This window comes from Chrysochloris asiatica, unplaced genomic scaffold, assembly GCF_000296735.1.
Source record: "Chrysochloris asiatica unplaced genomic scaffold, ChrAsi1.0 scaffold00051, whole genome shotgun sequence".
Lineage (NCBI taxonomy): Eukaryota > Metazoa > Chordata > Mammalia > Afrosoricida > Chrysochloridae > Chrysochloris > Chrysochloris asiatica.
The window spans coordinates 1,495,002-1,509,227 of record NW_006408569.1 but is presented as its reverse complement, the minus strand read 5'-3'; the positions used below and the strand labels follow the sequence as shown (position 1 = coordinate 1,509,227).

At 41.2% G+C, this 14,226-nt stretch overlaps 1 protein-coding gene across 3 annotated transcripts in view; it reads right to left on the bottom strand.

Moving 5' to 3' along the window:
* GPC3 (glypican 3) overlaps positions 1–14,226 on the bottom strand; it is a 578,503-nt gene that overhangs the window by 200,599 nt on the left and 363,678 nt on the right. For all 3 annotated transcript variants that reach the window (XM_006862806.1, XM_006862807.1, XM_006862808.1), the window contains one exon: positions 1,597–1,730. In XM_006862806.1, coding sequence (XP_006862868.1) covers positions 1,597–1,730 — 134 coding nt within the window. The remainder of the gene's footprint in view (positions 1–1,596; positions 1,731–14,226) is intronic.

Genomic DNA, 14,226 nt, shown 5'->3' with positions numbered 1-14,226 from the left:
ATACTACTATATATATATATATATATATATATATATATATATATATATATATACACACACACACATATATATATATACACACACACATATATATACACACACACATATATATATCGCAGATGTATGAGAGCTTGAAAGAGGATATTGATAAATGAGTATTTCCCATTCCTGCAATCCTGCAAACATAACTATGAATGTGGTAAAGGATACAGTGGGCAAAATGATGAAAACTTCTTATCAGATGCTACCAAACATTTTAAGGCAATAAGTATCTGACCGTGGGGACTCAGGACCAAAGTCTTAGGGGACACCATGGTCTATTGGCATATGATATAGTCCAAAAGACAATATTCTACATCCTACTTTGGTGAGTAGCATCTGGGATCTTAAAAGTTCATGAATACCCAGCTAGATGCTGGCTAGGTGCAGCAATTAGACATTCCATATGCAGAAGAAAGAAGAATGATGAAAATTGAAGATACTTGGAATGAGTCCAATGGACTAATGGAACATGTGAGCATCCGTCTCCAAGACTCTGAGACCAGAAGAACTAGATGGTGCTCAGCAACCACTACCAAGCGCTCTGAAAGCGATCCTATTAAAAGGCTCTGGATAGAGCAGCAGAATATGTAGAATAAAACTCAAAACTATTAAAAAACAGACCCAGCTTACAGGTCAGAAAGAGACTGGATGAACCTGAGACCATGGCCCTTGACCACCCTTCAGGTTTGGAACAGAGCTCTCCCTTGTTGGCCCAACTTTCAGCCAAGGGGGAACAACAGCACTGCTATGAATGATAGAACCGTCAATCATTGACCATCAAAGGGACAACATGCACGTAAGGACAATGGTGAGAAGAGATGGGAAGGAGTGTGGAGTACAAATAGGAACCACTGGGAGGAAGTGGCAGAACTGTTGTTGCATGTTGAATATAAAACTGATGGTCTTGTCTGTAAACCTCCACTCAGTTCACAATAAAAAGTTAAAAGACAAAGTAATGTATCATGTTTGGTAAAGGAGAAGGTCAATGAAAAAGATGAAGACCGTGCATGTGATGAAATTTGACACAGTGGCTTCAGTAGTGGGTTCAAGCAGAGGAATGATTGTGAGGATGGTGCAGGACCAGCTAGGGTTTTGTTCTCTTGTGCATAACGACACTGTAAGTTGGGCCTGACTCCACAGCCCCTAATAACAACACGTATGTGGTGTGTGTGTACACATGAGTGGATCTTTCTGGTGAACTCACCTTTGCCTCACTGCCAATACTGTGAAAAGCCACAAACCAAGTCATGGAACTGGGAGACCAGACGTTAACCAGAAAATGTCACTTTTTGTCAATAAAAGATCTTATGCCCACTCTACCCTGTGTCGTTCTAATAGATATTTACATATGGTGCAAGTGATTTGAATATGATCTAACGCAATATATTGTCCTCTTAACATTGACAGATGACAGAATTTAATTAATCAAGCATTCTGTTTAGAAGAACTAAATAACAGTTATTTAAGAAGCCTTTACTCCAATGATTTTTGACCTTAACTCACAATTGCTAATTGTATACTGTAATTGAGGGGAAAAAAAGAAATCCCTCTCACCTTCTTCGGCTGAATAAGGTTTCTTCATGTTCTACATGAGCAACTTTTAATACTTTCTTGTCAATAAACAGATCTTCAGGATAATAAGCAGACCTATATTGGCGTGGTTGAGAATGGGCACATAACTTGCCAATCTGAAAAAAAAAGAAAGAAAGGCAATATAATTATATGATACTTTCACAGGTCTGATAATAGAAACAAATTCTGAAATGCACTGCAATTTCTCCCCCAATTTCTTTTTAAAGAGCAGAACGAAGCCATTACTGAAGTTAAAAAAGATAATCAGCTTTGAAATCAAAGAATCACAGAGCTTCCAGTGGGAAGAAAGCTGTAGGCTGAAGAGGGAGAGAGACCCCACCTAGAGCGCAGCTGATTGAGTTTTCCTAAGATGAAAGACACTTTTTTTTCGAATAGCAAAGTACACAAGTTCACAAAAGGGAATTGCAAAGTTTTAGATGGATTGGTGCAGGTGATGGAGGTGTGTGTGGAAGAGTCTGTTAATAAAAGAGCAATCTCCTATGCACACAAAACTCCCTATTCGTCTGAGTATTTTGTTTAAGTCTCAATCTGAGGTATTCTAAAAAATGTTCACGTAGTTGTTCATCTGACTGTTTTAATAATATGGCCAAGGAAAGAAAGCATGGCAACCAGCCAACAGAAATCACCAGTCACTGAAAAAAAACAGGATTTGTTGTTGCTGTTGTTAAGTGCTGACCCACAGCGACCCATACAGGGTTTCCAAGGAGCTGATGGTGGGTTTGAACCACCGACCTTGTAGTTCGCAGTCCAGGGCTGATCCTACAGCGTCACACCAGAAGTCCAAAGAGAGCATTAAAGAATACAGGTATTACTTAAGGTCTACCTGTCTTCCTCTCTCCCTTCTTCCCCTTCTCTTTTCCTCTCTTCCTCTTTCACTGCATTCATTCATTTATTCACTCAAAAAGATTTACTGGATGCCTCCCTCTGAAATTTGCTTTTTTCATACTCATGTTGTTGTTACGTGCTGTTAAGTCAGATCTCACTCACAGTGAATCTGGTAAGTGGTTTTCAAGGAGTGACTGGTGGGTCTGAACTGTCGACTTTGCGGTTAGCAGTACAGTGCTTACCCGACAGTGCCACATCATGTAGCAATGATAAAAACTTTCTGGCTTACTTAATTTCTTTTGTTGAATTCTTTGAAGATTTTTTTTTTTCATTTTCAGACAAAAGCCTAAATGAATATCTACACAAAGAAACATGAAAATTAAAATACATATATCTCATCCGTACATATATCTCGTCCATGAGATACTCTCATGCTCAGTTGAGACTCCAGGAAGTGCTGTGACTTATCTAGGGGCAGTGGACTCAGGATATGAACCCACATGTGTGACTGGATTAATTTGTCTGACATCGAGCTCATGCCTCCCTAGAAGCCGATGCTTGGTTTCCACTTGCTTGTATTCTATGAGGAGTCCTGGTGTGGCACTGAAGAATAAGCACTGGACTGCTAACCACAAGATCAGTGGTTCAAACCTATCATCTGCTCCTCAGAAACGCTATGCAGAAATGCTGTGAGTTAAAACCAACTTGATGGCACTTAAAAAAACAACAACATATTCTACTCAGGGTTTCGAACCAGTTCAAAATGGCTCAGTAATTGCCATTGTAAACAAGGGCTGTGTATGCGTTGCATAGCAACTAAATCTGTTGCCTGTGGTATTTTGAGGCCAGGAGAAACAAACAGCTGTGTCCCACTCAAAGATGCTTTGAAGGTGTGCTGCTGGCTCCAGAATCCTGCCAATAAGGTTACTCTCCAAAAGTCCTGCCACAGCCCTTCCTCCTAAAAGGTTCAGAGCCTCATGCTAAAGATAGGCTTATTGGCAGGCCTCTGGAGATGCTATGCATCGCGAATGGGGCACTTGTTTGCCACAGCAATTATGGAACCATTTTGAACTGGTTCAAAGCCTTGATTCCATGTTTAGTTTCCCAGGCTATAATCTTTACAGAAGCTGATTGGCACATCTCTCTTCTTCGCAGTGGTTTATGGGTTCAAGCCGTTGACCTTTCAGTTGCCAGCCACCAAGCCTCCCACAGAGTCAAATGTGACCACAGTGGTGTGACTTTGTCATTCTGCATATCCAAGGAATTTTAACAGGGCTTTGTATACGGTTGTTATTGTTAGGTGCCATTGAGTCCATTTTGACTCACAATGACCCTGTTATAGGATTTCCAAGGAGCAGTGCTGAATTTGAACTTCTGGCCACGTGAATCAAATCGACCTCGTGGTCCAATGCATTATCCCGCCAGGACTCCTTGTATACTGTTGTCGTTGTTAAGTACTGTGGAGTCTATTCTAACTCATAGCGACCCTGCACAGGGTTTCCGAGGCTATAAATCTTTACGGGAGCAGAATGCCTCATCTTTCTTCCGCGGAACCGCTGATAGTTTCAAACTGCTGCCCGACTCGTAACCGCTACGCTACCAGAGCTCCTGTATACTGTCAGGCACTCAATAAAGGTGAATTCGTTGAAGTAAATTGAAGAAATCTAGTATAAGGAGTCCTGGTGTGGCGCTGTGGGCTAATGCGTCAGACTGCAAAGTCATTTGAACTGAAAGGTCAGTGGTTCAAGCTCACTAGCTGCTCCTTGGAAACCCTATACAGTGTCGCTATGGGTCGGGATTGACTCGACGGCACTTAACAACAACAACAACAAGTATAAGGCCTAGTACTCCTCTCTATACATAAGCCACTGGCTTTAAGTTTAGTCCCAACTTCTGGATTTCTCAAGATTGTCATGATAGCATACACTAATTACCTAACCTGAAAACAAACCCATCACCGCTCGTCAATTTGGACACATAACAACCTTATACGCAGGGTTTCTCCCAAGGAGAAAGTGGTGAGTTTGAACCACCAACCTAGCAGTTAGCAGTTTAACACTTGACCTGCTATACCTCTGGGGCTCCTTCCTGCTATCTAAAACCCCTGGCTACTGAGTCAATTCCGGAGACGGGGTATCTTTACAAGAGCAGAAAGCCTCATCGTTCTCTCTCCGAATGGCTGGTGAATTCCAACTGCTGACCTAGCGCTTAGCATTCCAGTGCTTATCCTACTGTGCCACCAACATGCCTACTAGCTATTGAACTATATATAAAAACATAGTTTGGTGGAGAGGCAGCATAGTTGTGAGTGAAGTTGACTCGTGTCAGATGATTGCTATAAGTGCCCTTTAGCATGTATAGCTTTGCAAGGCTGATCATATACAGAAATTCTCAAGTTAGTAAAAAACCTAGAATCAGCTTTGTTTAGGGAAAACAGCAACTACAGTTTGAGATTCTAGCTAACTCTCTTAATGGCTTATCTTAATGGAGAATGAAACAAAACTGGAAGACGGTTTAAAGTATTCCATTTAACTGTGGAATGCATGCAAGTGAAGTTTGCAGGTGTGTTTATGTAACGCTAGTTGACTTGGGCTAATATTAAACTTCGAATGAACAATCCACATTCTCTGCGTGGGCCCTAAGTGGTAGCAGTCTAGTAGGGGACTTTAGGCTAGGGGACTCCTGGACTGAACTCACTTCAAAACATATCCTGCAGATACTAACAACTGAGGGTGAACTGTGCATCATAAATGGAGACTCAGGGCCATACACATGACTTTGTTGAACTGCAGGTGAAGATTTCTGGAACATAACCTTGATTTTTTTGGCCCATAAGTATCTACTTAAGACTCAATGAATACATATCATTGTGAGGGTCTTAGCCCATTCAGGAGCACAAGACAAGGTCATATCCCAGTACAGAAATCAATCTTTCACACAGCCTCCCACATTGACTTGCAAACCACAGGTACAGCTGTGAAATCTCCCGCACCACTGGAAGTCTTGATATCAGTGAATACTGACAGCTACAAGACCTTTAAGTTTTTAAGACCTGCCCCCCAACCCTTAACTTACTGGAAAGAGGCACAGCTAAGACAAAAGTAGGAAGGCTTCAAACAAATGAGAGTGGAGTGTGTCTGCAGTGTGGCAATATTAAGCCACCTTCCCAAATCTCTGTGTGGTATAAGGGTCAAACAGTGGTGTTCATCAAACACCCTTACTCCCTGATATTATCAGAGAGGCTGTATTTTCCTCCAGAAATCTACCACGAAGCAAATCATTGCACTCACAAAGCATTTGTCCCACTTTGGGCCTTTCTCACCATATCGTTCACCGCCATGCTATGTGAGCTGTAAGTTAACATTATGAGCTTATTTAGAAAAGGGGACACCAAAAGAAACCAGTTTACAAAGAGATGCAGCATTCATACTGAAGAATTTGAAGTTGAATCGCTTCACTTTTTCAACTCTTCTGGAAGACCTGGCTCTTATTCCTCAACCACAAGAGGCCTTTTAGAAATCTGTATCTAGCCCAGGAGTTTCTGGCTCTTAAATAAGAAGTGCCATCAAATTTGCTTCACTGACAATTGTACTGAGTCAAGGATACCATTATCTTGAAATCTGGTTAGTTGGAGGGAATTTATTAGATAGATCTGTTGTTAGGTATAGTTGACTCATAGTGACCCTCTGCATAACAAAAGGAAATAGATCAATAGGGCTGGAATTAAAAATATATATATTTTAATTCTCCATGAACCATGCTTCCTCATGGTGTCTTTATTTAAGTGCCAGAAATGTGGTGACAAAGACATTATTGCTCTGAAGACTTGAAACCCAAGAATAAGGCAGGGCCTCCACCCATACCCAGGTCAGCGTCAGCACCATTCTTTTCTAACTAGGCTTCAGAAGCACTGGCTTCATACATACATAGGAAAAACACAGAGCCCAGGGACTTGGACACCAGGATAGCTAGCCTACACCCCCTGCTCTGTTCTCTGTTCTTACCACAACAGAACTGTTTTCATCTGATTCCACAGCTTCATGCCACCTGTAACCCCAGCCTTATATAAAGTAGAAGGATGGGATTTGAAGTACCATATTTTATTCTGAGCTCCCTTGAAACAAAAGGTGAAAATTATTTTCCAACGAGAGTATGTTGCCAAAGATTTAGAAACCTTGCAAAGCATTTAATCTGATGCAATTGAAACCTGCATAAATGAAATGTCACGAAAGACAGATATCCCAGTGACTGTAATGCCTTTGTTTTCTTTACATTGAGATATGACCCATACTGAAGGCTGTGGTTTCTGATCTTCATCAGTGAGTATTTTAAGTCCTCTTTGCTTTCAGTAAGCAAGGTTGTATCATATGCATATCTCAGGTTATTAATGAGTCTTCCGCTAATCCTGAAAACGGAATCTACTTTTTGCTGAAAACTGGGTAATTCCTGGAAACAACAGTCAAGAAATCAAACGATGTATTGCATCAGGCAAATACGCTGCACAAGACCTCTTTAAAGTGCTGAAGAGCAACGATATCAGTTTGAGGACTAAGTGCACCTGACCTAAACCATGGTATTTTCAATAACCTCATATGCATGCGAAAGCTGGACAGTAAAGAAGGAAGGCTGTAGAAGAATTGATGCATTTGAGTTATGGTGTTGGAGGAGAATACTGAAGTACCATGGACTTCCAGAAGAACAAACGGATCTGTGTTGGAAGAAGTGCAGCCAGAAAGCTCCTTGGAAGCCAGGATGGTCAGACTTCATCTTTCATGCTTCGGACATCTTGTCTGGAGAAGGATAGCATGTTTGGTAAAGTGGAGGGTCGGAGAAAAAGAAGAGCCCCAACGAGATGGATCGACATTGTGGCGACAGCAATGGACTCAGGTATAGCAACGAATGTGAGGTTCGTTTTGTTGTGCATAGGGTCGCTATGAGTCGGTACCCACTCGGTGGCACCAAACAACAACATTCTCAGATCCCATACACTATTGATTCTGGGAACTCTCAAATGAAAGTAAACTCAGGCTTGATCTTTCGTTCCAGATGGCTGAGCAGAGTCTATACTATAAGCTTTTCCACAATACCAACATCTCACACTTGTAACAGAATGCCTTACTCCAGTGCTTCACAATTAACTCCTATAGTCACTCTCCATTGTTCTCTGGGGAGTCTAAAAACAATCCTCTGAGATATAGTCCTGGTGTGGCTCTGTGGGTTAATGTGCCAGACTGCAAAGTCATTTGAGTTGCAAGGTCGGAGGTTCAAGCTCACCAGTTGCTCCTTGGAAACCCTATACAGGGTTGCTATGGGTCAGTGGTACTTCACAACAACAATAAAGAACAGGTATTATTAATCTCATTTGTTTTTGCTGTTAGGTGCCCTTAAGTCAGTTTCAGCTTGTAGTGACCCTACATAAAACAGAAGGGAACACTGCCCGGGCCTGTGCCATTCTCACAGTTGTTATGTTTGAGCTGCCACTGGTCTTCCTCTTTTTCTCAAACCCTCCACTTTACCAAGCACGATATCCTTCTCTAGGGACTGATCCCTCCTGAAAACATGTCTGAAACCTTTCCATCCTGGCTTCTAAGGAGCATTCTGGCTGTGCTTCTTCCAGCACAGATCTGTTTGTTCTTCTGGCGTCCGTGGAACTTTGAATATTCTCCTTTAACACCACAGTTCAAATGCATCAGTTCTTCTCTGGGCTTCTTTATTCATTGTTCAACTTTCAAATGCATATGAGGCAATTGAAAATGTGATGGCTTGGGTCAGGAGCACCTTGGTCCTCAAACTGACATCTTTGCTCTTGAACACTTTAAACAGATAAAGAAACAGAGGCTCACAGAGGTTGAAAACTTAGACAAGTTTCCAGTGCTAAGAAAATGGCAAAATTGGAATTTGACCCCTGGTCTATCTGACTCCAACACCCATTCTTGGATTTGTCATTTTTTCTCTCCATGTAAGGAGCCCTGGTGGAGCAGTGAGTTATGCATCAGGTTGCTAACCGCAAGGTCAGCAGTTCAAACCCACCAGCTGCTTTTCTGGAGAAAGATGAAGCTGTCTGCTCTCATGAAGATGACATTCTTGGAAATCCTATAGGGCAGTTCTTCTATGCTGTCCTATAGGGTCGCTATGAGTCAGAATTGACTTGATGGTAGCAGTTTTTTTTTTCATTTTCATGTGCTTTGGGGATTCTCCCATTGGGTGTGTGGCTCTGTGGACAAGACGAGGGCAATAAAAAAACTATGATGCTAATAAAACATTCTATCACATGCTTCAAAGAAGGGATAAGATTGCTCAAAAGAAAAAGAAAACTGGCAATCAATTTTAAGCTATGTTTCAGGCAGTAAAGCCAGTCTTGGAATGATTTAAACTCTTTGGACTGGTAGTTAAGAGTCAATTGTTGTTGTTGTTGTTGTTAAGTGCTGTCGAATCAGTTCTGACTCACAGAGACCCTGTGTAGGGTTTCCAAGGAGTGCCTGATGAACTTGAACCGCCAACCTTGCGGTTCAAACTAACCTTGCAGTCCATTAACCCACAACACCACACCAGCACATTATTAGCAACCTTATTATAAATTGCTGAATGGCAGACTTCATCCAGAGAGGGAACTCTAGATCAGCCCAATCCCAATTCTGGATGCCAAGTACCCTGGGAAAGGCAGCTTAATTACTTCCTGCCACCTCTTTCTCCCCAGAAGTAGGTAGGCTTGAACTGCTGACCTCTTGGTTGTCAGCTGAGAGCTTCAGCATGCTACCCTGGCTCCTTCCAGTAAAGATGGCAGCCTAGGAAACCCTATGGGGCAGTTCTACACTGTCATAGAGGGTCACTGTGAGTGTCAGAATCAACTCTTTGTTAACAGACGTATTGCATTAGGCAAATCTGCTGCACAAGACCTTTTGAAAGTGTTGAAGAGCAAAGATGTCAGCTTGAGGACTAAGGTGCACCTGACCCAAGCCATGGTATTTTCAATAACCTCATATGGATGCGAAAGCTGGACAGTGAATAAGGAAGATCGTAGAAGAATTGATGCTTTTGAGTTATGCTGTTGGAGGAGAATATTGAAAGTGCCATATGCTGCTTAAAGAACCAATAGATCAGTTTTGGAAGAAGTGCAGCCAGAGTGCTCCTTGGAGGCCAGGATGGCCAAACTTCATCTCTCACACTTCGGACATATTGTCAGGAGGGGCCAGTTTCTGGAGAAGAATATCATGTTTGGCAATGTGGAGGGTCTGAGAAAAAGAGGAAGACCACCAACGAGATAGATTAGCCAAGTGGCAGCATCAATGGACTCAAGCGTGGCAACAGTGGTGAGGTTGGCCCAGGATCAGGCAGTGCTTCATTCTGCTGTGCATGAGGTCACTATGGGTCGGTACCAACTCTATGGCACCTAACAACAACAACAGCAGCGGACTGTGCTGTTTTGCTTGATTTAAAAATCAGATGGATGAAATGCTTTACACTAATTTTCTTAAGATATATAAAGTGGGTGTGTGACAGAGTGTGGGCGTGTTTAAATGTAGGTGTTTTACCTTCTGTGCACTATAATAGAAGGAGAAGGAAGAGGGAAGGAAAGGGAGAGGGCAGCGAGAGAAAGGTTGAGGAAAGAGAGAAAAAGAAAGAGCTACCCACTGAGACTCAACCCTGCCCTCAGCAATCTGAAAGGATTTCTAGAGGGGAAGGCGGTTGCCCCACTGGATTGTATGAGGGACCTTCAAAAAATGGGTGGAAAAACGCCATTATCTTTTCATTCCATTTTTCCACACATTCTTTGAAGTTCCCTTGTGCTCAGGGGGCTGCGCCCGAAGCCACCAAGATTCCCACATCACTTGAGGGTCTTTTTGGTTTAATTTAATTTAATTATAGAAGAACTTATCTGCTATAACCACCTGATTACTATGGTCCCAAGAAGTGCCTTTCTGAGAATTGTTGCTGAATACTTCCTATAAATTTAGTCATTGGTTATCAAAGAAAGCATCAGAATGTGGACGAACTAAAATGAAAACATCCTCTAGGGTTATGCTATTTAAAGATCAACTCTGATCCCATGGTACACACGCTTTGGGACATATGGGTTGTGACACATGTTTGGGGGTACCATGTGACAGGAAGGAGAGTGGACTTCAATTCATTGTGGTGGAAGGTCTTATATACCATTGGATGATTTCTTTAATTAAACCCTAAATTTTTCAAACAAAATATACATTGAAATGACGTTAACAGACAAAGTAAACTTTTAAATAGTAGTAACCAAGCTGAAGCAACACTTCTACAGGCATAATAAAATGCTAATATATGTTAATGTTTAGTCTGTGGTTAATGTTTTGTCTTGTTAATTTCCCAAGGGCTTTTATTACTGATTTAAATCTGCCACTCTACTCAGCTGATTGCAGTGCTTTTCAAACTGCCTGGAAGTAGCTCAAATGAATGCTGATTAACAGAGATGAACAAACATTTGGCTGGGCACACTATTTTTATTATATGCTTGTAATCATTCCATACATTTTCTTTCAATGAGATGAGCAAGGGAGGCATTTCCCACTTACTTTTCCTTACAGAAAATATGCATATGAGCATAAGATTAATTTATGACCTTGTACTTCAGGAAGCACATCATCATCATTAATTAACTATTGATTGATCTGAATATACAGCACAGAAGGTAATGAACAGACATGGTGACAATGTCAGCGTTTTTTTCTGTCCCCCCACAGACACTTAGCTGAGGCTCATCATAAATTGCTTGACCATTAAAATAAAAGCTTACTGATAGTCCAGGTGTGGCGTTGTAGGATCATGCACTGGACTGCAATGTTGGCAGTTCAAACTCACCAGCCACTCCTTGGAAACCCTATACAGGGTCACTATGATTCAGAAATGACTCAATGGCTGGCGCTTAATAAACAACAACAACAACAACAATAATCTGTAATGTATTACAAATCAAGTGACTTAAAGGTATCAGTTGACATTGTTGGAACATTCCATACATGTCAGCTCTTTAAAGAAACTGGAATCCTAAAAAATATATATTCACATGAAAAAAAATTAATTGATACCCATCAGATAAGACTGGTGCCAAGCTGAGCTACCAAAATCGTACAAAAACCAAACCCATTGCGGTAAAGTCAATTCTGGCGCAGAGTGACCTGTAGGACAGAGTGGGACTACATCAGATGGCTGAATTACAACTCTGGAATTTAGAATAAGCACTGAACTACTAACCACAAGATCGGCGGTTCAAACCAACCACCCTATCCAGGATCGCTATGAGTCAGAACCGATTCCCAGGCACCTAACAACAGAACACATATATGTACTTTTGTGAAAAGCAATACAGCTTGGAGTTAGGTGACCTGGGTTTCAGTCTCAGCTCATCCTCTTACTATTTCAATACCATGGCATGTATATATTATGTGCCATTGGGTCCTCACTGACTCATTGCAATCCCATGCACAACAGAATGAAACACGATGTGATTCTGTGCCATCCTCACAATTTTAGCCCATGGTTGCTGCCACTGTGCCAATCCATCTCACTGAGGGTTTTCCTTGTATTCGCGGACTCTGTACTTTAACCAAGCATAATGTCTTTCTCCAGACACTGGTCCCTCCTGACAACATGTCCAAAGAAGTCTTGTCAACGTCAGTTCTAAGGAGCATTCCGGCTGTACTTATTTAAAGACAGATTTGTTTGTTCTTTGGCAGTCCATGGTACTTTCACTATTCTTCATTAACACTATAATTTAAAAGCATCATTGCTTTTTCAGCCTTTATTCATTGTCCAGCTTTCACATCCATATGAATCTTTGAAAATATCAAGGCTTGAGTCAGGGACTCCTTAGTTCTCAGAGTAATATCTTTGCTCTTTAACACTTTAAAGAAGATTTTTTTGCAAATATGCCCAATGCAATAAGTGGATTGATTTCTTGACTATTGCTTTCATGAGACTTGATTGTGGATCCAAGTAAAACAAAATCCTTGACAACTTTACTGTTTTCTCTGATTATTATGATGTTGTTTATTGGTCAAGTTGTGAGGATTTTTATTTTCCCTCCGTTGAGTTTTAATCTATACTGACAGCTCTTGTCTTTGATCTTCATCATGATACACACCTCTCCTAACCTTAAACCCTTGATCTGTTTAAAGAACTATTCAAAAGACATTCCACTGGAGCACAATTAAGTGTTATGGCATTCCAAACCCTCACAAGTTTCTGGATAAATAATTAAAAAAAAAAGTTATCCAAAGCTTGTATCGATTCACATAGTCATTAAAGTACAAGCAAATATCTTTCTGGTAGTCTCTGCTTTCAGTCAAGGTCGATCTGACATCAGCAATCTTGCTCCCATGTAGACTTCTGAGTCAAGTTTAAATTTCTGGCAGGTCCCTGTCTGTACTATTGCAATCATTTTTAAATTATCTTCAGCAAAGTTTTAGCTTTGCGTGATATTACTGATGCTGTTGTCATTGTTGTTAGGTGCCATTGAGTTGGTCCCGATTCATAGCAACCCTATGCATAACACAGCAAAATATTGCCCAGTTCTGTGCCATCCTCACAATTGTTTGACCCTTTGCTGCTGTCACTGTGCCAATACGTTTTGTTGGGGGTCTTCCTCTTTATTGCTGACCCTCCAAGTCACCAAGCATAATGTCATTCTCCAGGGATTGGCCCATCCTGGAATTATGTCCGAAGTATGAAACACAAAGTCTCTTGAAGCTGGCTTCTAAGAAAGATTATGACTGTACAGCTACCAACACAGATATGTTTGATCTTCTGGCACACCATGGTAATTTTAATATTCTTCTCCATCACCATAACTCACATGCATCAATTCTTCTAGAGTCTTATTTATTCATTTCACTTCAGAATAGGCTGGTTTTTAAAAAAGCTTCTCATAGTAAACAGAGTGAAGGTTTTCAGAGCAGCTCATCAGTTTTATGTTCAACAAATCATAGACTTCATTTTATTTTAATGACTGCAATCCCCTCCATGAAGCATCAGTTATCCCAGTTCCTTCCCTGCAATTCTTGTTTCCATTCCTCCTTCTTTCCGAATTTTTGTCCTTATGTAAATGCTATCCTTTCCTGTGTGAATTAAAGAAGAGTCCAGTGGACTAAAGGAACATCAGAACATCAGTCTCCACAATCCTGAGACGGAAAGAACTAGATGGTGTCCAGCTACCAGTACCAATTGTTCTGGAAGGGATCACATTAGAAGGTCCTGGATAGAGTAGGAGAAAATGGAACTATACTCATTAATAAGCATTTAAAACATTTAATTTCATTAACTCTTGGCCCTAACCAAACATATTTTTTTTTCATGTTTTATTGTGAATTATATGATATTTTACATGGGAGAACTTTAGTTTAACATTCATTCCACGGTACATCATTTCATTGCCATGGTTCCAATCCCCTCCATGCATCATCAATCGACCAAAGGGTATACCCTATAAACCTGTCCCCTACACTCACCCCCCCACCCCCCAATTCTTCAGCACACAGTCCCTCTCCCTCTCTGGATCCAAAGTCCCCAGCCGCTTCATCAATCCACGTCATAGTCTCTGCTTCCATCTTGGGCCTCGCTGCTTCTCTGGGTAGGGTCTTGTTCTTGGCTCTTCTCCGTTGATGGTCCCAGAGACCTCTGCTCCTAGACTGGAAAGTTAATCACTCCGTTCCTTTCTACAAAACGTCTACCTTTGCATTTCCAACCCTCACAATCAGTCCTGATAACAATCATTCACTATTGTATCACAAGTGACCC